Source organism: Malurus melanocephalus, unplaced genomic scaffold, assembly GCF_030028575.1.
Source record: "Malurus melanocephalus ecotype Western Australia unplaced genomic scaffold, MMel_1.1 scaffold_92, whole genome shotgun sequence".
NCBI classification, from domain to species: domain Eukaryota; kingdom Metazoa; phylum Chordata; class Aves; order Passeriformes; family Maluridae; genus Malurus; species Malurus melanocephalus.
Window position 1 is genome coordinate 1,463,063 of NW_026623324.1, and position 23,489 is coordinate 1,486,551.

The following is a 23,489-nucleotide window of genomic DNA, read 5'->3' on the forward strand; positions in this document are numbered from 1 at the left end:
CAAAGCTTTTTATGGGGTAACCTTGCTCAAAAATTGCCATCACTATGACTAAGACATGGCACTTCCAGTGTTCCCTAAATTAAGAGGGTGGTAAATTGACATTTTCAATGTGCAAACAGAAATCAGTCATGTCTGTAAGAAATTCTGCATAGCTAAAGGTGACAGTAATAGACAGTATTTCAGGTTTTGTTTTTATTTTTAAAAATAATTGCAAACATAAAAATGACTGAAATACAGACAGAATCTGTGAAGACTCATAAAGCTTTTAGGAACAAAGGTGGATGCAGCTTGCTTAGGGCCTATAGAAATGAAATAAACACACATCATCTTTATCCTCAAGTGATCATATCCTTTGCTGAAGTTCCACAGTGCTGAGCTAATTAAAGCTCAAACCTTAATTAGGGTAAAGAAAACTTATGCCCTTTATGATTTGAAATTAAAAGGAATTTAATTGCTCTCATCTGCAATTCTATTTTTCATATTGGCTCTAATGATCATTGTAAAACTGTGCATGTGCTTTTGTAATATAAATAATTCAACCGTTTGACATGGAACTTTTTTAATGGRGCAAGGACAATTCCACTTGCTGAACCAAAGACCTGCAAAATTTCAGATATTGTTAGATATGAAGATGGCAGGTCAGTGCTAAAACTACATTTTCAAAACATGTCTGCAGTAGAGCTTTCAGTCTAATAGAGCAGTAGTTATTTTAGCAAACATCTCTCTTAATTTGATAAGCATCCTTCATTATCTTATTCTCATTGCTAACACTAGTCTTTCTACTGAGAACAGTAGCTTCAAACTACCCAAGCAACTCTGTAAAAAATCCTGTTGAAAAGACTTTATATCTCTTTCTTACAAAAGCATGCAATAACTAATTCACAGCAGTATTTCGTGCTATGCTCATGAGGACATTTTCAAAAGAATTGACAAACAGTGGAACTTTCAATTCTGGTGTGCTAATTTTTTGATCCTGCAAAGAGGTTTTTAGAGACTGACTTTTAAGACTAAGTAATCCATCATTCAGACATGGGATGTCCACTGATGGCCATCAGTAATAAACTTCCCTGGAGACAGAAATTCAACCCTTACTCTAGGGCACATGTTAATGAAACAAATACTGAAAACTGGCATAGGGCTAGAAAACCTTGCATCACTTTCACTAGTTATCTTTCACTTCAAGACAAGAAGCTTAAAAAATTGCTCTAGTCCTGTTTTAAGATCWCAGAGCATGGGAGAGAGGGATCTTCTTAAAGCAGAGCTTTGTATAATCTTTTCCACTCCTTTTCTTCCACCCTTCCTCCCCAGCCCTCGCCTTCTCACCCCAGCAGAGAGAAAGCAGAACAACAAGTCTGAGGGTGAAGGCTTGAAGCAGGTGTAGCTTCTGCTGGAGTGTGGTCCAAGAGTTCAGGAAAAAGACTGAGCTCAAGTTCCCTCACCAAGCTGTGAATCCTCCTTTTTCCTCCTCCGAGCAGCACAGAAATAAACCAGGAAAAGCACCTAATTTTTCCTTCACTCTTTCAGTGAATGACTGGGAACTCCCAGGGGAACACCTATGAACTGGCCCTTTGGTTAGAAGCCTGACACTTCCAGGTGGGCATGGACAGCACTATGACCTGATGCCCCTCGTGTAGGAGGGCTAAACACCTCCAGGGCRCACGCAGCGAACAATATGGAACAATGTCCTTCTCCTCTCAGAAACTAAATGATGCCAGATCAGTCATACTCACAACTCAATTAGGAATATTTTAGAAAAAGAGACCAAGCAAAGAAGCCTGACCAAAAAAAAAAAAAACCAAACAAAGCAAACAACGACAAAACCAAACACCTCACCAAAGTTATCCYTGGATCAGTACTTTCAAATCTTCAGCACTTTCTCATGTTTTCTCCAGGTATCAGTTAAGCCTGCTTCTATCAGTAAAACAGCTTAGATTTCAAATCAAGACAGGATCTGACCTGACTGATGCAGAAAGGGTTTGGTAGTTTTTAAGTAAACTCAATTAGAGCACACTTCAAGAGTTAACAGTGTAACAGAGAGGAAGGAGTCCTGAGGTTAAGGTTAAGGGCAGCAWAACAAGGATAACAGACTGAAAATAGGAAAAGAAAAATGTTAAGGCTGACATTAGGAAAACATTTATTATCTTGAGGATGATTAGATAATGGAATAATTTCCCAAAGGAAGTTGTTGAGTCAACCACTAGAGGCATTCAAAGGAAACTGAGATAAAAACACCAGGCGATTGATCTGAAGGGCAGTCCTGCACTAATGACCCAAGAGGCTCTTTGAAACTCATTGAGGATTCTCCTCTTGAAAACAACAATTCTGAACTTTATATAGCAGCATGTGAACAAAAAAGTAGATGAAAAACATTGCACAAAGCTAGAAAAAAACTCTTAAAACAACCTTCTTTCATTTTAACAGAATTTTTCCTCTACAGTACCAACAACCTGGGTCTATATATGCATTCATGACTTCTAAAAAAGTCCTAACACATATTGATCAGCCAAGTAACACAGAGAAAATGTCTTTTCCAAAGAAATTACAGGAGCTCTAAAACTTGCCTTATGAAACACAATGGACATCATGAAGAAATCCAGCAAGAAATTTTCTGAAATGTCTCGGTAGTCAAATCGGAAGAAGATTACAGTAAAGCTCAAAGTAACAAATTGATTAATAGGATTACAGAATGAGGAGCGGAGGAGTTTCATCCCAGCAACTGTTATCAGGATAATGTCACAGCTGTAAGAAAAGCAGAGAGAAAAACCTAATCAAGTCATAAGACATTAAATTAAGAAATTTTTAAATACAAATATCTGTACCAAACGCATTTTAGATTGCTATGTGTATCTAAATGTCCATGTCTTATATATTATAAGAATATAGAGYTAATATTAGAAATCATCACATTTCYTTTACTTATGTGCAACTTCCCATTTTTCCCATATCATTATCACACACTTGTAAGCTGTAAAAAAAAATGAACTTTGTACTGAAATGAGTAGTAGTGACTACTAAAAACCAAGAATCTAGACCAGACATTTTTATATCCCTCTTAAAATAAAATTTTAGTCTGGGAAATATCTTGGCACTCTTATTAATACATCACTGTAATTTGAAAAAATAAAATCTTAAAATCCTTTTMTTTTATTAGAAGAAATTTTACTTGATGACAGAATTTATAATTTTTCTTGTAATTTCATCACACACTGCCAAAATTCTGAATAGAAACACACATAGATGTGAAGTGAAATTGTTATCATTATTCTTGACCAGAAAGTTGACTGTTCTGAACAGTAATTCATCAGATGAAAAGAAATTGTGTTGCACCTCTGTCTTCTAAAACCTGGGGACTTCAACATAAAATGAGTGACAAAGTAGGCCAGGTATTTGCAAAACACACAGAAGGTTTCCCTCTATCCTGCTGCTAACCAGGAGAATACCTGCTGCCATGACTGACACTTGGCAGGTTAGAAAGCTCTCAACAGGTTTTCACCACTCTAACAAGATTCCTGTTTCCAGGTTGATTTTATTTTATGTGGCATTTATTCATTATTGTGTCTCTCCCCCAACACAGATGCAGCTTCATTTGAGTGCTGGTCATTCTGAAGGATCAGCAGGGCATTACTGTTGGAATTAAATGCCAAGCTTACCTTATTTTCCACCTCGTCAAAGCTGTTCTTTTTGATTTGCCCCAGATTACTGAATAGAAAACCTAGTGACTAAGCTAAATAGTCTCTGAAGCCACCAGAAGCCATCCCTATATGAACCAGTTGTATCTCTCATGCTTCAGAAGGAAAAATATTCTTGCAACATGGACGAATTTTCACATAGAAGCTTACAGATCACAGGGTAAAAGGAAGACTTTTCTATCACTGTGCCTGTTACCACGAGGAAAAGCTCACCAAAAAAWGACACTTTATAAAATAACACCTTCAGCGGTAACAGAAAATAATTTGCTCCTTATCCTGCTTTAAAAATACTGCCACACAAGATGCTTTTCCTGGGACTTTAACTGCTGGGAAAAGATGTAAGAGAGCGTGAGCAGTGGGGGTCATTTCCAGCACCTCTTGTGGCAGGTGAAAGGGGCAGACACTGTCAGCATGGATCCCATTAATAACCAGCACATCAGGGTCTGGAAAGCTCAAGCCAACTGCTGACTATAAAGAAGCTGTTCTGCCTTCTCAAGAAGCAAACTGCTTCAGTCCTTTACATCACAAAGCAAGATGAAGCTTCCTTAAAAAATAAATTCAATTTGAGAAAAACTCCAACATTAAATCACCCAAAATTTACCACCTCAGACACTTTTGGACACAGAGTGGGAGAGTGTCTTCCTTTCCCTACAGTCATCTGATGATGCCATCTGATCCTTAGGTAGGTCAATGACTAAGGAATGTTCCAGCAACAGAAAACAGGTATTTATGCATTAAAGCACAGCAAGTACTCTCATTAACACTGTATATGGAAGTAGAAGGAGAATCCAGGATCCCTCATGGGCTTACAGAGTTAAGAAATGCTTTGTTTGTGGCATTTGGATGGCAGCTGTAGGGAAAAAATATTAAAGAGGAGAGCCAGAGGAAAAGGGATACTGTGMGTTTCATGCATAGACCAGAGTTACAAGGAAAAGGACAAAACAGGTTTCACACAGGTGATCACACAGACACAAGGGGGATGGGGAAGAAAAGGGCTGCTGTGGTATTCCCCCACAGGCCAAACAATCAGAGGCAGACAAAGGTAATTACTCTCTTTAATCTCAAGACTTCTGGGGRTCTGACTCATTTCTGCTGAACACTCGAGGGAGAAGACACTTTAAAGTGCAATCTAGCTTGGAGGAACAACTATGTAAAAATAGCACCTTCCTAACCCTACGCATTGGGTCCGTGCATGTATTCAGTCACGTCTGCTATCTAGTAACAAATGACATTCTGAATCCTTTTAATTTGCCCAGCCTTGCAGAACKAAATCGAGGAATGAGCGTGGATTCAGTGTCACCCTGGACAATACACGTGAAATCTTGAAGCACACTGGCTGTACCATTTTCCAAGTGCCTGGGGGGAAAAGGTMGGTGAGGAACTACAGAAGTTATCAGTGAGTGATTGGTGAGAGTCTCCSAGGAAAAACAGTTGTCTGGCAGAAATATGCAGAAAATTTGACAAATGCTCTAGTCCAAGTTTCAGCCCCTCAAAGAGGGGGCTGCCTTTTCATTACAGTTGTGTAGTTCCTAAAGCTGTGTTGCTCCTCAAGAGAGAGAAATAAATAAATCAACATTCAATTTTTACATCAAAGTTATTTTATCTAATATTTGAAATTAAGAATTGTATTATTATGAATACTGAGGAACTCTCCCCTACCTCCCAGCAGTTTTTCTTGCTACTGGAACATTCCAAGGCTGTTTCTTTGTTTTATCATCTGCATCACTGTCATTCTGATAAAAAGACTGCAGAAACTCTGCTCACTGGGGATACTGCAGTCACTAAGCCTGCTGAATATCTGCAGTAGGCAAGTCACTGACTAAAATACTTACCATAAAAGGCTGCCTGCAAGGATCAGACTGTGAGACCATGGATCAGCATCACCAATTCTGCTTAATATCTAAGATATCAGACTTCACCAAAACTTGTATCCCTACCTTTCTCAAACCACTCAATGCAGGACTACCCACATTTCTACACTGTTTAATATTTTATTCAGTTTTGCCTTAAAAGACTTGTGTGGTGAAGCTTCTTATAACTCCTTTGGGAGACTACAGCATAGTGTTAAAAATCCTCAGTTAGGAAATGTTTCCTGATATCCAGCCTAGATTTCTCATTTTCATCTGATTAATTCTAGTTACCCACTGAGTTTATGCCCATCAAACACCTGCAGCCTGGTATAGTGTGTCTTGTTTTTAATTGACATTTAGACCTTCCATATATATCTATATATAGCTCTTTAATCTTTTAATTTCAGTCTCTCTCACTGGAGACATAATTTAGTGTGCTAAGGTTGTTTTGCATTTTTCTTGCAGCAAAGCCAATGATTATTATATTCTGAACTAATATGCATGAAAGCAAACTGAGACAAGATTACAGGCTTATTTAAAAACAAATTCCATTTCTCAGTCTTCAGTCTAAAACCAAATATTCTACTGATCACATGCTTTGAGTTATAATCTACTTACTGTGTACCAAGCTTCTTGTATTTACTAATTGAGAAAGCATCAATGGTGAGTGCATTCAGTATTATGGCTGGATATAAAATGTATTTCTCAAAGCACTGTAGCCACACATAAAGCCTTTCAAACCACATCAAATGAGCAGCATCTGAAACAGAAATTCAGATAACAGATCGTGTCATCAAATTATCAGCATTTTTTGCACTGGAATACCATAGACACGAGTTAGCTCACATTAATAAATACAGTCAACCAACTAATTTATGAAACAATGGAATTCATGATTCTTTAGCAGTACAGAAATAATTTTGTTCTCTAAGTTTAGAGAGTACCTAGTTTGCTGTATATAACTGCACTCCTGAGACACACTCAGAAACAATAAAAGATAGTATACATGATAGATGGTAGTTTTTACATAATCCAATTATTTAGTCACTATATTAAATAGTACTTGTAGTGGATGTAATGACCCCAGAAAGGCCCTCTCCAGCTCTGGCACTGACCTGGTGAATGACCCAGCCAACCTCATTTGAACTCTGAATTCTACCTGAATGCCTCACCGTTCATTAGAATGTAAATTATCATTGACCTCATTGACAAGTGAAACACCCCTTGAGATCTAAAGACTGAATATTTATCAGGAGCTAGAAAGTGCCACAGATGTTTCCCAAAACATTTAAACAGACACAGTAAAAAGTATTTGCCACGATCACTTTATTCCTAACTAAGGAATAGCTTTTATTGTAATAGAATTTTCTAACAATACCACAGTGCTTAATATGAGCATTAAAAAAGAAATGAATGCTCTGTACAATGCAACTGCTGTGAGAATTTAGGTGAACTGAGTGCAGAAACAGCTGTGTACAGACAAAACCRATGTCTTCATCGTCAAGTGAGCTCAGCTACACAAGGTTATTTGAAAAACAGTGAACACAAAAAACCWGAACTTGGTATTGACTCAAATAAAAATGTCAGCTACTGAATCTCCAATATTCATTCCTGCAGAAATTAAAACACTTATGTATAGACACCCTCCTCTCCCATACACACATTTACAATGACAAAGACATGCTGAATCAACAGATTTCAAGCACAGTTGTACATTGCATAGGCTAAGAGAAGGACCTAGAAGCAATCCTTCCAAATTAGGTTGAAGTCATCCTTTGCCTGTACCTTCAGCTAAGGCAACACTCTTGCAAAAATCCCCTTCAGAAAATATTAGTAACTACTTTTCTGTTTCTTGTTGTAACATTAAAATATTTCCTCCTCAGGCCACCTCCTGAAGGTTCATACACACAGCAAAATGACCATTTTGGAACCAAGCTGTTCTTCTGTGTTCCTCTCTCCTCCGCCTAAACTCAAGAGGTCCACTCAAGAACTTCATCCATGTCCAAAGCTGAGCTCTGTGTAAGAACTCAAGCTTCAGCCTGAGATGTGCATGTCACACAGAACCAGAAAGAAGGTAGGTGCAGGAGCAGAGAGAGATTTGTTCAGACAATGCAGACAGAAAAAAAGAGCTCACTTCAAGAAGGGCCCCAGGGAAAGATGTGGATGATTTGAAAATGGCTTACATGAACTTTTGGGGTATAAAAGCAGTAATGGGGAGGAGGGAGAGAAAAAATAGCCCAATATGTCAGGGTTTCTTTCTTATTTAGTCTTGCATTAGTTTCTAGACATCCATTATACCATAAGCTCATACATCTTGACCCCAGCCTTTCTTCCTGCAGCCAGGCAAAACAATGACAAGTAATAAATAAGTTATCTCACAGGGACATCACAAGAACTAGTCTGCTAATTGCTATTCTGTGGAACACCTTAAAGTTTGGGCAGCTCATCCCTTTGTCTGTGAAACAAAGCCAGGAATAAACTTGTGGAATTGTCACTSCCAGTTGTTTCTCTAACTGCAAGCAGTCATTTGACTTTCCATAGCATTGCCCTTGTTGAAAAAACAGAAAGAATAAAATAAAATCTATGCAGTAAAAACCCCCCACAGACATCTTGTTTTGTGTACTTGTCCTTTCATTGTCTGCGCCTAACAACTATGGGGTGCTACTGTCCTTTTTCCAAGTTTCTCTTTCTATACAAGCAGGGAACATTTTAAAGTTCAGTTCCTACATTTTTATTACAGGACAAAAGAAAGAAGACAACCCCTGTCAGGCATATCTATGAAAGGGATTACCTTTTCCACAGTCTGTCTCATCTCAGAACATGATAAAAAACCTCTGCAGCAGCCTAAGGGAAATACATATATTTTTTTTTAATCTTGTTTTCTAACACACAACACCAGCTACATTGCAATAATACTTAGACCCCGAAATACAGAAATAGACCACATATAAATGAGGACTGCAAGAGAAGAAAAAAAACCCTGTTGCCCACAGCAGGCAGCACAAGAAATGCAGCTGGATCTCAAACCCATCTGTGGATATCAGCCCAGCAGGTCTCACCTTCAACCTTTTCAAATGCTGAGTCACTGCATGTTTTCTGACAAATGAAGACAGACTTAGTCAGGACAAGGCAAAGAAATSCTACAATGGTCTTTTATGATTAAGTGCTGAAACAAACAGCATAACTTGGGTGTTTATCGAGATTAGTGTTCATCAGGGACAGGAAGTCCTGGACACTGTTTTTAGTTGGGCATGATACTTAATAAGATTTATATTTCTATTACACTTTCCTTGGCATATTGCAGTAAAAGTTAAAAGGCAACTTTCAGTCTAGTCTCTTAGGTACTTTTTTCATACCCAATCCTTCTTGGGCAAGTAATCATATGGAAATACATAATTTCTTTTAAATAAAAAAAGATTTAATTCCTTAAAGTATGGTTTTCCAGAGAGTGACCTGAACTWCTTCGCTCTCTAGAAGAAGAACAGACTAAAGTCCCTCAACAGACTGTTCTGACAATGTTGTCTTCAAACACTTCAAAAACATATATTAAGAATTATTAAGGCATGGGATCCATCAAGAAATGACAAGCAAGCTTTTGGCCAGTAGCAAAGGCAAGAAGAGAGAAGGGGGAAGCTTTGCTTCTCAAAGCACACTGCCTGCTTCAAAAATAACTCTATCAGAACAGGAAATCAGATCTTGACATACTAAAATACTGACTGAAATTCACATGTATCAAGGCACCACCACTGAAGCCAGCAGACATTAGCAAAAACAAACCTTAAAGAAAACTTCAGTTCCTTTCAATTTCAATCTGACTCTAAAACTGTTACAATTGAAATCTGAACAACTAAATTGCACTACACTTGCTCATATGTCAGAAAGTAGAAGAAAAATCTGCCTCAATTTCATCAATCCTTCAAGTTTTTAAATTATGTAAAATGCCCTGTATTAGTCATAAACTGTAACATGTCAAGCAACACAGCAAGTAACAGCACTGTAATGTAATGTAATGTAAAAACAAAAGGCAGATCAGACAGTGGCTCGTGAAAGATGGATCACATAAGGGCCTGTAAAATGACCAAGGGAAAGAACATTTGACATAGCAGGAGAAACAGAGAGCTGGGATTGCTCAACTTTGAAAAGAAAAAGCCTCAGGGGGCATCTTATTAATGCCCAATTGGGGGCATTTTTGGGGCATAAATAGCTAATGGGGAAAGTAAAGTTGACGGAGCCACTCTCTTCTCATTAGTGGTCAGTGACAGGACAAAAGGAAATGGACACAAATTAAAAATCCATTTTAACAAAAAAAAACCAAAAAAAACCCAAAACCCAAAACCAACCAACAAACAAAACAAGCAGAAAAAAATCCTATACACCACAACTCAAAGCAACCTTTCTTAACGTAAATATGATGGAATGCTATTACAGGTTGTCCAAAAAAGCTGCAGAGTCTCCATGCTTGAAAATATTAAAAACTGGACACAGCCTGCTCTAGGTGACCCTGCTCTGAGCAGGGGCATCGGACTAGACAATCTCCAGAGGCATCTGCCTGGCCTCAGCCCGTCTGTGCAGTGGTCTCAGTAGACAACTCCTACAGTTTCACAGATCTGCTGGCAGGCTGGTGGAAAAATGAAAACTAACAGCTATGTGTGCTACTCAAAAGTAAAAGCATAAKTTATTCTCCCTGCTTTGTTACTTCTGCTTTTTTATTTTCCTCAAACCAAGGCAAGCTGGAAGTCATTGCACCCACTGTTTAGAAAAGACTTTTTTACAAACCTCTCACTTCCCGCTGGTGATGCTCTTTGCTTTTAAGTATGGGGTGGGAGATCCACAGCCAGGGGTGATGCTTGCGGAGCTGAGGAAGGATGTAATGTGTTACAAATCCCACAGTCCACGCTAAAGCAAACAGGACAATGCTGAGAAATGGCTGGGCCAAAGCAGAAAAAAAAAAGAAACATGGTTACAATTTGCAAGCAACATTTTTACATGTATGTTTAAAACATTTTTAACAGTTTCTATAATTCTGTTTTTGTGCAATTAATTTTTATTCCTACATTCAAATTCTTGACCCTTGGTGAATATGGATTTTGACATATGTGTTTTGCACACACAATTAACCAATTTCTTCCTCCATGATTGGAGAAAAAAAGGCAAAATGTCAGGCTTTTTCATTCTGTGCCCTGGGTTCCACATCATAAGAGCTGGGAGTCTTAAGGAAAGAGATGTCAAGTAAGTAATATTGAAATGAATACAAATATCCAGAAACCAATTGGCTTGCACATAAAATAGTATTATCATGACCAATAAATACATTTCACTAACTTCTCCTCCCACAGTCTCTATTCTTCCCAGTTAAAGTACCTTGTGGTTTTGCATAAGAGACATAATACCCTAATGGGGGGAAAAAAAGGTAGATACACACCCTCAATGACAGAAACACAGTGCTGGCACTGACAGCAAATGACAGAACAGCAGCTGCTGTGCAGACAATGAGATCCGATTTCAAGATTTCTTTCTGTGAAAATAATTATTTTATACAAAATTAGTAAGGCAGTACTATTTTAACCAAAGTAAATTACTCTGTTCTCAATTACTGACACTCTGCATTGTGATAAGGCTAATCAGCACTCCCTAATACGGAAGTATTTTTTCCCCTCTGCTTTGAGAAATTATTTCTTCACACTCTAGGTTTGTTGAAGTAATCACATTTAATTCTTCATGCCTAATTTTAAATTATATTCWTAAATAACAAAGTTATAATATTGGAGAAATGAAAGAAATACATTTTAATACTGAGTCTGATTCTGCTTAAGAAATATAACTCTTTCCCATTATGACTTTGTTATCTTTGGGAATCAAAATTCTGGTTCCATTTCCTATTTCAAGAATTTCTTAAAATTCCCTTTCTCTTGCATTACCAAAATAAGTCATACTTTTCTGCAATGCCTTCTAAGAAACAACATTAATGCATTTATTATGTTCTAAAATAACATGTCCCATTGTCTGATTTTCTTTACTGKAAGTCAAACTTCAACAAGATTTTGTAGACTTTAGGCAAGGCTTTTTTTTAGTGTCATTGAATGATAATGAAAGGACACATCTGCGTTTATATAAAGATCTGTAACCACAGTAGGAGTAACTTGGTTTCTAAAGATTAGAAAGTATCACTGTCTTTACATCCCATTTTTCTTGTGATTAAAATGTCATTCTCAGTAAATAAATAAACAAGATAGCTTGTGATCTGTGCAGTCTTCTGAATTGYACTTCAGAGGTCACCCAAATGTTTTTGTGAGTAAATGAAAATCTTGTCTTAGATTTATGAGAAAGGCATTTAGGTTCAGCACTCAATACCGCTGCTAAGTTACCAAATGAGTAACTATTTGTTGTTCTTGATTTAGAAACTGATTTCTGCTTTAATTCAAATATATCTAGAAACAACATGTGAAAAGCAAAACTTTTGTTAGATCTAGAGGTTCCTCTGATTTCCTAGTCCTGCAATGTAGGTAGGCTTAATGTATCTCAACAGAGAAATAGAAAGAAAACTAAAAGAAATGATGGCATGGCAAACCTATGAATAAAGGAGTTGAAAAGAAAGCAAGCAGACCAAGCGAACAACAGAAGGGTTGCGAATTGCCGGGGAAGCTGGTAACAGCCTCTATATTTAGGCTGCCTATCACTCCCTGTTATGAAAGATGCTTCTCAGGAAAAGGTCACCAGCCTCAGCACTTCCACTCACTGCAGCAATCCTTTGAAATGCAGCAGGACTAAAAAGCCTTCAGGCTCAGAAAATACTTTTGCTTTGTCCCAGGAAACTCCAACCTGGCTYAGCTGAAATCTCAAGCCACCACCAGCACCATCTTTGCCCTTCCCAGGCTGCTCAACTGTACATATGTAGCTCCAAAAGAGCAGTGTTCTCTCCACCCTGAGACATTCTTCCCTGGACAGCCCTGCACTCTGCACTGGCTACATGTGGTGGGAAGGCATAGGAGCAGAGTCAGGTCTTTGTGACTCCTCCTGACCATCTTCTCAAAGCACAGCCCCGCKAGCCTTGCTCCTCGCCTGCTGCATTCCACAGAAGAACCATAACAAGAAGGAGCTCACAGGAAAAGCCTTCTCTTCCCTGACTAAGCCTTTGATCCCTGCCTGTCCCCACAGGTCTTCTCTGTTCAATTCTAACTCTCTCTCTAGAGCAAGTTGTTTCCTTCTTTAACACAAGTGGTTTTAGTAGGCGGAGCAGTAACATGGTATAATAAAAATACTGAAAAAACATGGTATAATAAAAATAAATAAGGGAATTATTACCAATGCATGCAATGGAAATTCTTTTTTTACTCTTCCCAGATATTTTTAAAGATGTTGAATACAAAATCTATGTAAAGCAGCAGTGTCTGAGAAAATTAGGCAGTGTCAAATTTATATGGCACTATTGCAGCCCTTTTGTGAATACACAGCATGAAAAGTCTTGATCAAGTACCATTTTCTGCACAGCTGAATTCAGCTACTCAATAGTCTAAAACAAGCTTCTAAGAACAACAAACACACTCCAATCATATTCACAAGCTCTTCTGTACAACCCAAAAGGCTTACTRTTAAAATGATGATTTCTCTCACAATCAGATGAGTAAAGAAGCTGCCACTTTTTTATATAAAATATTAAGAATTTAGCTTTAAAATCAGCAGAAGTGATAACAATGCACATTTCGAGGAGAGGTAGCATCCTAACTTTCCATCCAGGCCAGATCACCAAAGAGAATTTTTTCAAACATTACATTCAGGAGGGAGCATATTACATAARTTATATTGCACAGCACTTATGTTTCCCATCTTTTCCATATTTCCAATTTTGGAGTCGTCCTTTTTAACAGTGCTCTCATCGCTTTTGACAATCCTATGTACAAAAAGGCCTATGTTTTTAAGGAACTTATTATTATTCAGATATTCAACCCCAAATTTAACAATTGCTTTCTATTTCTGGCAATATTGAAAGTGTTTAAAGCATTATATATGCCCATACTTGTCCTTCTGCCCTTGCACTGTTTCAAAGGGTRAATAGATTGCTCAGCTGCTGACTCGCACAACAGTCCCCACAGGAGCTCCCTCTTGATGTGGCCAATGCTTTCACACTTCTCACAAAATTCAGGCTTTTTTCCTTCTAAAACAAAGCTGAGCAGGGGGTGGGCTTCTGCTCTGCGTCACTGCATAGGGAACAGGATCCCCCCGCAAACGGCTGATCCCAGGCAGTGATCTCTCTGGCTGAAGGGGATTCAYACGCACTCTCCAGGAGGGAACCTGGGGCATCCACCTACAGCCTGCTGTGGGTGGATCTGTGGCTTCTGGCCTTCCTGAGAAAGGCAGCTAGCTCCTGAATAGCATGTGTCTACCTCAGACCCAAATGTCTAAAGCAGGATTTTGGGTGTYATTCCCAAGGCCAGGGACTTACAAGTTGAATATTGAATAGCTCTGTAATGTGATGCTTGAGTCCTTCACAGCAATTAGTCCAAAAATGTAGAAACTAAGCTCTATCCTCAKTTAAAATCTCCCCAGTGAGATATACTTGCTGTTACAGTTTTGGCTGAAAGAGGTCACTTTTTTTTCCATTTTACACTCAAGGAAAATCTACATTGCTACCTTTGATGCCTTGGGGATTTCACAGGCAGAATACATTAGAGTGGCACCCTTTTTAAAAAAAAATTATCACAGAATCATAGAATTCTTCATGTTGGAAAAATGTTTAAAATCAAGTCCAATCATTATTTTCAATTATATTTTTGGAGCTTTCTACAAATCCTTTTATTATCTATCTAAATGTTTGTATTAAAGATGAGGAAGGATGTTTGAGTTTGAATGTAACATATTATCACCCTCAGGCCACTGCTTAATCTAGTAATCAGCCATGTGGATGCCTACAGAAATTAATTATAATGGTAGGAAGCTGCATTCTCAAAGTTGAATGGTCAATTATCAATCACAGCTGCTTTATAATTCAGGCTTCCAAAGCTGGCAATTCTTACACAGCTACTCAAGGAAAGCAAAAGAGTAAAGGTCATGTAACTAAACATTAGAGATGCTGTATTTATTATTCCCGACATCAATGCAAAGCCATCCAGAAAACAACACATTAATTTGCAATATTAACCTTGTTTGCCTGCAGCCTTCTGAGAAGGTGATTTGGTGCTGTAAGCTTTGGGCTTCCTGATTAAAATAGATCTTTTCTAAATGGTGTGTTATGTAGACTACATGTCTGTGTACAGACTGAGGTACTGGGTAACACAGAGGTTAGATAAAGAGCCCACATTAATCTGAAATTGCCCTTTCTTTCTTCAGGAGGTCTCTGAGGGTGGGRAAATTAGCACCACTAATTGACATCGTAAGCAAACACTTTTGCTTACAATTTTTATACAGATTGAAGGAAGCCCAGACAGAGAAAAGAAATGAAGGCAAAAAATTAGCAAGCTCCAGCAACACTGAAGGAAAGCAGCCTCTCCCTAACAGCAGCAGCAGCACAAAATATCAAATGTACAGAGCAGAAAAGTGCCAATTCCCAAATCCTGGTATTTCCTGGAGAGCAAAAGAAGCCCACTTAACTAATCCTAAAAGTGTGGCAAAACATGACAGGAATGAAACATTATGAGGAGAAGAACTGAAGTCCTATGTCTGGAAAATCCCATTGCAGTTATCCCTATACTTCTGCATCGTCCACCCCACTGGCTCAAGGGCCCAAGTGCAGCTGAACTGTGTTAGTGTAAGACATCAGATCCCTGTCCATTCAGACATAAAAACAGTTTGGGAGTCTGCAGCATGACTCCATTTTGAAAATACAGCCAGGATCTCAGATGCAGATTTTCTCACTCTTCTGGGTTTTTTTTACCAGCCTTACTCAAGGTTTTTCTCTGCACTGTGAAATGGAACCAGTTAAGTGGACAGCTGCAGTAACTGCTTCAGTCCCCTGGCTGGGCTCCATCTGTAGAACAGATGAGATCAGACCTGCGCTGCTCCAAGAAAGGCACTATCAGCAAAAGACAGAACTACAGGGGGATGAGAAGCTTTCCATTACATCTGCCATACACTCCCCATGTGTAAGAATGGAATATCAATAACCATAGCAATAACCTCCACACCAGAAATACCACAGAACATAGCAAAATTTTGCAAAAATACTTTATCTTTTTACTCTGTTACTAGATGGACATTCATATTCCAGTATCATCTGCTGCAAACMGTTTAGCTTGCAAGACATTGTAGCTCACCACAAGCAACAAGAAATAGCCRTATCACTTAATCTTATGTAGGCCCTACTGGAGAAAGCAGTTTAAAATAACATTATACATGGCAAAAGTTACAATCCAAGCTGCAGTTTAGCACAGAAAAGTAGAAAACATTGCTAGTGTGGGATCAATGCATATGATGCACATAGGCTGTGTGGCACCTTATAAAATGCCTACGATTCAAGATGCACGTGAAAGATACATCCCTTTGAAGGGACATCTGGAGGCCAGGCCAGCTACCACAGCAGGAACCAGGGATTCACAGGTCATGTCTAAGGGTCAAAWCAGTCAGTCTATCTTCCAGAGACTCTCTGAATGCTCCTGGCTTTCTGAGAGCATCCAGAAGTTTAGGAATAGTTGTCYAGATTGCAAATGCTCAGATGCAGGCACTCGGGATGTGGTCAGAAGGAAGAGCTGTCTGACAGCCAGGAAGCAGGACAGTTCACATGACTAATAAAYGTCAAACACCCCTTAGCATTTCTGGAAACTTGATAATCTTCCCAACATGAATGCTTGTAAGACCAACCTCCCCTGGGTAACAGCAAACATTTTTTTAATATAAAAAGATGCAAAAAGGAAGATGGGTCACTTAAGATGTTTATGCTGAAGTGAGAAATAAGCTGACACAAACTTAGAGCTTCCTGCCAGACAGTAGTAAATAAACCGCCTGCCAAGCCAAGAAGAGACTATGAGATGGCAATGCTTAGCACCAGGCATGTAKCTCCCTCTCCCATAATGTCCCAGTTTCACATGCTTCTTCCATCCCCAGGTGCCAAATCTGACAGTATGCTCCACTTGGCTTGGCTGGTGTGGACGGCACACAGTCAAGAGTAATTCCTGGCACAGAAAAGGCATTCATGAAAAACAGGTAGCCTTAGCCATAGAAAGTTAAAGAATAAGGGCTGTTTTAAACACAAGTGATAATTCTAGGGGCCAAATCCTGTTCCTCTCCAGCGTAGATAGGGAGTTTCACAGCACTGCTCATCTTTTTGAACAATTGTTCAATTGCTCAATTTTGAACARTTGTTCAACAATTTGAACACTGTTGAACAATTCAGCCTCCCTTGGACACACCAGATTGCCAGGGTGCAACTCTGTGCACAGAACCTGTGCTAGCCCTCTGAGTACTAGGACAAAAGATGCCCCAYTCCCCAAGCTCTGAGTGCATTTTCCATTGACTGTATTAAAGAATCAATGTCACAGCGCCCTTCAAAGGAGCCTTTCAGAAAGAAAAATGGCATGTATCCTCCTTGTCACTCCTGGCCTCACCATAAAGGTCATCTATCTGTGCTTTTAGTAATTTAAATTGCTAAATGAGAATATTTACAAGGTTCCTCAGTGGGCAAAAGGGATGTGAGAGAGAGAGCTTTGAAGAGAAAGTAATGAAAGAAAAAGTCTTACCACTGATTCTCTCATTTTTTCTGGGAGTGGATCTTCTGATGAATCTTCAAATCGTTGGCGCAGATAATGAGGGACATATTTACAATGAATAAGGGACCTGTCAAAAAAAAAATGCTAGTTAGGATACTTCTGAATATGTGTAACAGATATGAATATTCCTGAAGGGCACAGGAGGAAGAACAGCCTCAGATTTCCTTTTTCATGTATACATTAACATTCTTATCTCTGTACAGCTGGAGATTGAGACAAACCAGCTCTACCTGTGATCAGGGTAGAAACTCCTCATCAGAACCTTGAGGAGTCTCAGCAGCCCAATCAGTGTGACTCAGTCATTCAGAGAATGAGCAGAGAGGGTACTGTTGCATTTATGACTCTTATTAATGTTTCAGCTAAGCTGAAACCAATAGGAGAGCTCTTTAGACCCATGTTAAAATGGCCAAGGAAGCCATTTCTGTACAAACGGTATTTAACTCTCTCTTCAAGATTTATGTGCTACCTCCTTGTCCATTTTGAATTTCATGCCATAGGCCATACCTTAAATGTACCATAATGTCTTAAATGTAGACCATATACTATTTCCAGTCTCCTTAATGTAATTGTTAATTAAAGAAAACAAACCTTAAATCTATTTTTTGCAYGATAAACATTTGATGTTCTTGTAGATGTATCCTTAATTTTTAGATTTTAAACAACCATTTCAGTTGCTGAAGATTTCATTACAAATGTTAGGAAATTGTTAGCTATATTTACAAGTTAAAATGCATTTAATAGTTTAAAATTACTTCTGTTAAAAAAAAAGTTTCAAGGAAGACAAGTTTCGGTTTATTAAAGAGGTTAATGAACTGGTGTGCCCTTCCTGGGGAATGGAAGAAAAGAATGCATTTAAATTACTTCGAAATTGAAAGAGGTCACAATTCCATGCTGTTTTGCAGTTTACCTGTGTCTATTTTATTCCAAGGGTAAGAAATCTCCCTAATTCTCCCTTTATTTCCTTCCATACACAAGTTTCCTACTGTARTGGTCAATAAACTACACACAACCAACCCAAAGCGTGATCCAGGACTACTTGACATCAGATTAATGGCAAGAGATGCAAGCAGTTCTTGTTTTGCCACATCAGAACCTAACAAAGTATAAATCTCAGATTCCCTGAATCTTTTGGATGGTAAAGAAAGAATTTCTCAGCTCTTCACTAAGATTTACTGGGATGATAATTTCCTGCTAGTGCTCTATATCCTTTCTAGCCCCAGTGCTACCCAATGAACGCTCTGCAACTCAGGTAGCCTGAACACCCTCTCAGCTAAATCACTGTCCTCCAACCTGGCAAGCACACAATTTTGCAGAGGGGAAAATCTGCTTCAGGCATTTTGGCCAGTGCTGCTTAAAGAGCCCTGCTGGTGATCTAACTGCAACACTTCATTCATTTGCAGGACTGATAGCAGCCATTCAGACATGGTGAGGAATTTCACCTCACCACAGTACATTCAGGAATGACTTTCAGGAAGCAGACCCTGTGGTTCTGAAACCCAGACATCACTCTGGCTGTGTGCTGCAGACAGCAATCAGCAAATAACATTTACAGGCAACTTACATCAGTACAGATGGGTCACTGCTTTGTCTGCTGAGGTGATAAGAAAGTGCGACTAGCAGACCACAGAAAGCAGAGAACAGCGCTGGAATGTGCTGTGCATCCCAGGGCTCCTGAAGAGGATGACAGAAAGCAAAGTTAGGAATGCAGAACTAAAAAGGTGAAGTAAGTAGGTTAAGCCATACATCATACATGCAGTGTCTCACACACAGCATCTAAACTTCTACACCATCTACCACAGACTGAGAATCCTTTTTCATACCAAAGTTTATTGCTGTGAAAAAACACTGCAATTAAAGCCATGTTTTGTGCTCCCCTATAATCAGCAATTAGCTAGGAAACCACATGAAAGGCAGGTTTTCTTTCCCCTTCAATGAAACATTAGAGGAAAATTCTCATTAAAATGAAATCAACTGCAATGTATTTATCTACAGGCTAAATTGATATGCAGTTACTTGACCTGTAGCCAGACTGCTTGTAACAAATGACAAAATCACCTAGATCAGGCAGTGGCAGAGAGGTTCTGGCACCTCTGGCATCTTTCTGCTGCTTTGTGCATTATACCCAGGCCCTGCCTGGATGCGAACACAGCACAGAGGGAGAGCCCTCACAATCGTGCTGACATCCCCGAGCAGGGAAACAAGGGRAAAATGACACAGTCACCAGCATACTCTGGACATAACCAAGGTGAGAAAGTCTCTCTGGGGGACCTAAACAGCTAAAACTGGCTATAAAGARTAAGAGAAAGAATATGAAGCTTAAGGAACATTAATCAAGATTAGYTTTATCTATTAAGTACTCAGGGACAAATGAAGGATCCTAAGACATACTTGTGAGTCCAATCTGCGAGGAACACAAATTTCATCTGTGAAGGACACAGAAACTTGGATCAAATCCATAGCCATTTCACTTACTAACTGTGTTCCTTGCCTCAACATAACTTCTACATGATAAACCAAATGTCAATTCACCAGATCCTGGCATCAGAGCACTTTCTGGACAGGTTTGAGAAGCAACGCACGTAGGATCTGTGAAACTTCAGGCTAGTACAAAGAAGATTTCTTCTGCAGGTTATCTCTTGCTGTAATAACAGTTAGTACAGGGCCAATATTTTCAGAGGATAAAGTAGGTTTATTAGCCTTATTTTGCTCAGTTATATGCATGATTTCTTAGCAAAGTTGACTCATGTTAGGTAACACTCCATTTCTTTCAGGTGCAAAGAATACCTAAGACAAACTTATTTTCTTTTACATGAGAACCATCTAACCCATTGCAACTTGGAATTTTGCAATTTAACTCTGAAAACCTCATTATCCTAAGAGYAGCATCAAAAAAGTAACATTTTAATTCCAAGAATCATCTTGCCATCATCATAATACTGAACATCACAAAAGTGAGAGACAGAAGAGCCTAGTTCTATCAAACAATCCTACCCAAAACAGTAACTAGAAACAAAAGAGAGATTTACACACTATTATTGAAAGAATCCAGTAGCATTTATTTGGCAATTTAAACTTTACCACCCAATCCTACTCTTCATTTCATTGTTCCCAGTTTTGGGGCCAAATAAATTTTGGGTTAGTTTTTCCCACGATTAGTCTCCCATCATATTCAATTCACACTCTTCAAAACACTGAAAAAAAATCAGCTGAAGCCAAAATATTCTGAAAATGGCCTRTACAAACATGCTTTGCATTTTCACRGCAATACAACTGTGTACAAACCTACCCAGCAGCTTCTARTGCCTGACTGCTCCTTTGCCCTATAAATTCTTTTGAAAGCAAAATACCATCAAGAGTCGAGCAATATTCCTGATATTGAAATTTATCAGTAGCCAGTTTTAAAAGTCATTCCACCCTCTTTCTACTTATAAAGCTATACATGGCTCAATCTCCATATTAATATCTCAGGAATTCTATTTCCACATTTTCTGCATATCAAATTTGGCTTCTACATTTGTCTGACCCATGCTCCAGTTCCAAACTGTCTCTTCAAAACTCAGATGTCAGGGAGCCAGGAAAGCAGGTAGAACAGGCATTAATATTTGCTATGTGCCTAGAGAGCTGCATTTTCCAGAAAGATGCAATGTTGTATAAAAGATGAGAAAGAACAAAGATGTAATTTCTCCAATATCTGTGTGATGGACCCTCCTCAATTCTGTCACTTTCCTCCCCTGCTAATAAAATGGCTGGTAGCTTTAAATTTAAAAATAAAAAAATAAAAAAATAAAAAATAAAAAAATAAAATAAAATAAAATAAAAAAAAGAAGAAAACAATACAGTTTAATTGAACAATGATTCTTCCCAGTGGGAAAACAGGAATGACAGGTTTTACTCTTGGAAGCTGGTATTATCTGTCATACTAGACAGGGAATTTGGCTTCCTAGTTTATCTCTTTGGGTAGCTGTGGCATGTAGTGCTTTCATATACGGCTTTGACTTTGATGCAGGCACTCACGTAGTCATTTTTAAAACAAGTGAAACAGACTTACAGGGTTAAGGATGAAAGTAATAAATTACAACAGACCGAGTGGTGGGAGTGGGGGTGGAGGTGTTCCATTCCAACCACAGAACTGMCTAATCCCAAACCAATCCACTAAAAGGGGAGACAAAGGTGTCTTTGAACTTATGAGGCTTTCACCACTGCTAGAGGTGGGAAAGCAAATGCATTTTTAAAAAGTAGTGATAGTAGTCTTCTGTCCTACATTATTTATCCTTTTTACTTCTTTCTTTTTCTTCTAAAAAATGCATGTAGCAAATTTATCTTTCAAAGATATGCTCAAATAAATCATATGTTCTACTCCAGAGACAAAACTTGCTCTGAAAAAAAGAACCACTTATGCTAAWTAGAAATTCTTGTTACTTTTCTTTTTTTTTTTATTTTCAGAGAATTCCTCTCAACTCGATGATGACTTTGCAGATTGCTGCAGTGATAGCATCATTGAAGGTGAAGGCATTGGCATAGTGGCTGGTTTTTTAAATATGGAGACAAACTCCAGTTCTTCACACACCTGGTTTTCCACCCTCATGATCTCATCACTATTTATAGAGTCATAGAGCAGTTTGGGTTGGAATGGGCCTTTAAAAGTCACACAGACTCTCACACAAATCAATCAAACTTTCTCTGGTCTTTCTCCTTGCCTCCCCACCCCTGYTTCACCATGGATCTGTGCTACAGCTCACGCATCAAGCAATAAGCAGGAAGTGCTTATGGTCAACCATTTCAAACATGTGATAGCAAAGATGAAAATAAATGCCACCATCCTATTTCTGAACATCAAAAACACTGACTTTCTGAAAGAGATTGTAAAAGGAAACCCTCCTCACCCTCCAAAAAATGAGAAAATAATAAGAATTTATTCTCTACAAGGCTAACTATAAGCTTAACACTATATTGCCATGGATACTCATATTCAGTGGACCCTAACAACCAAAAAAAAGTGAATTAGTGAGCTTTGTGTTACACAGCTTAAAGAAAAATTTTAGGAAGCAATGCCCACCAGCTTTACCTTCTCATCATCCATAGAAACAAAATCCCCAAAATCTTGRCCAATGATAAGCTACCAGAATACAGGCATCACTGCCCATTCTGAGCAACACTGTGTCTCTGCAACTGCTGCTATCTTGGATCATATTTTCCCTGCTGAAATTTAAAATCCATAAGGATTCAACTGATACAGGGGTGTCTGTGTGTGTCCACGCACGCCACCTTACACAACAAGATCCYAGTCTGCGACTAGAATTACTTGGCTAAAGATTAAGATGAGCAACAGCTTCAGGCAGGAAGTATGGATACTCATATTTCACACAAACSTGAGTTTTTCCTAAAGAAATAGTGCAGATTTCTACATTCCTATACAGTGACATGCAGTGAGAGCAACCCTGGGCCATGCCGGGTGGTACAGGCATCATTTCTTTTTTCTGTTATATCTGGAAGATAAGTTTTTATTATACACAGAAAACTAAGACCATAATTATTGAAATTATGTCTACAGTGCAGGACTTCACTATGGCTGCAAACATCACTTACTGAAAGGCATGATATCTAGAAATATTCTCCAAAATTAACACCCCTAGCAGCTCTTGCTTGAACTTCAGTGGTCTCTAAATTGGAAAAAACATAAAATTGATGAGCCTTGCCTCCAAAGCCTCCAAAAGGACTGAGAGTATTTTATGCAGCAGAAATAAAGCTGTCTAATAAAACTATACTCATATTTTTGATCACTCACACATGGAGGAATTCTGTCTACACACATGAGCTCATGCAGTGCTGTCTAGAAAGTTATTTGGGCAGCCTTAGCAGATTGAGGGGGATCCCACCATAAAACCCTAACACAAATATTTCAAAAATATTAGTATACAAATGAAGACTGCATCATTGAAGTCAGGAAGCAAGAAGCACTGTTATTCTGACTAATGAGTTTAGAACTCATTAAACAAATCAAACGACATCAATGTGAGCTGAGAACAGTTTAAAATCCACACAGGATTTTTAGCAACTGTCCATTGAAGCGATAAAACACCAGAAAGCAGTTTCTTCAAGTATGAGGAAATGGAAACTATGTAACTTACATTTTAAAAAGTATGCATTTACACAGAGCTGGAAAAATCTGGTGTGCCACACATGAACATATTCACATAAGTCCAATTTTTCTCACCCAAGTTCAAAAATCTGATTTTTTTCCCCCCAGTCTGATT

At 38.6% G+C, this 23,489-nt stretch overlaps 1 protein-coding gene across 1 annotated transcript in view; it reads right to left on the minus strand.

Annotated features, from left to right (window-relative positions):
* The window catches only part of PCNX2 (pecanex 2), a 153,718-nt gene that overhangs the window by 68,095 nt on the left and 62,134 nt on the right, over positions 1–23,489 (minus strand). Inside the window, exons 16-21 of the mRNA XM_057368443.1 lie at positions 18,797–18,906; positions 17,206–17,302; positions 10,962–11,054; positions 10,316–10,466; positions 6,158–6,299; positions 2,562–2,739 (exon numbers count right to left, since the gene is read on the minus strand). Coding sequence (XP_057224426.1) covers positions 2,562–2,739; positions 6,158–6,299; positions 10,316–10,466; positions 10,962–11,054; positions 17,206–17,302; positions 18,797–18,906 — 771 coding nt within the window. The remainder of the gene's footprint in view (positions 1–2,561; positions 2,740–6,157; positions 6,300–10,315; positions 10,467–10,961; positions 11,055–17,205; positions 17,303–18,796; positions 18,907–23,489) is intronic.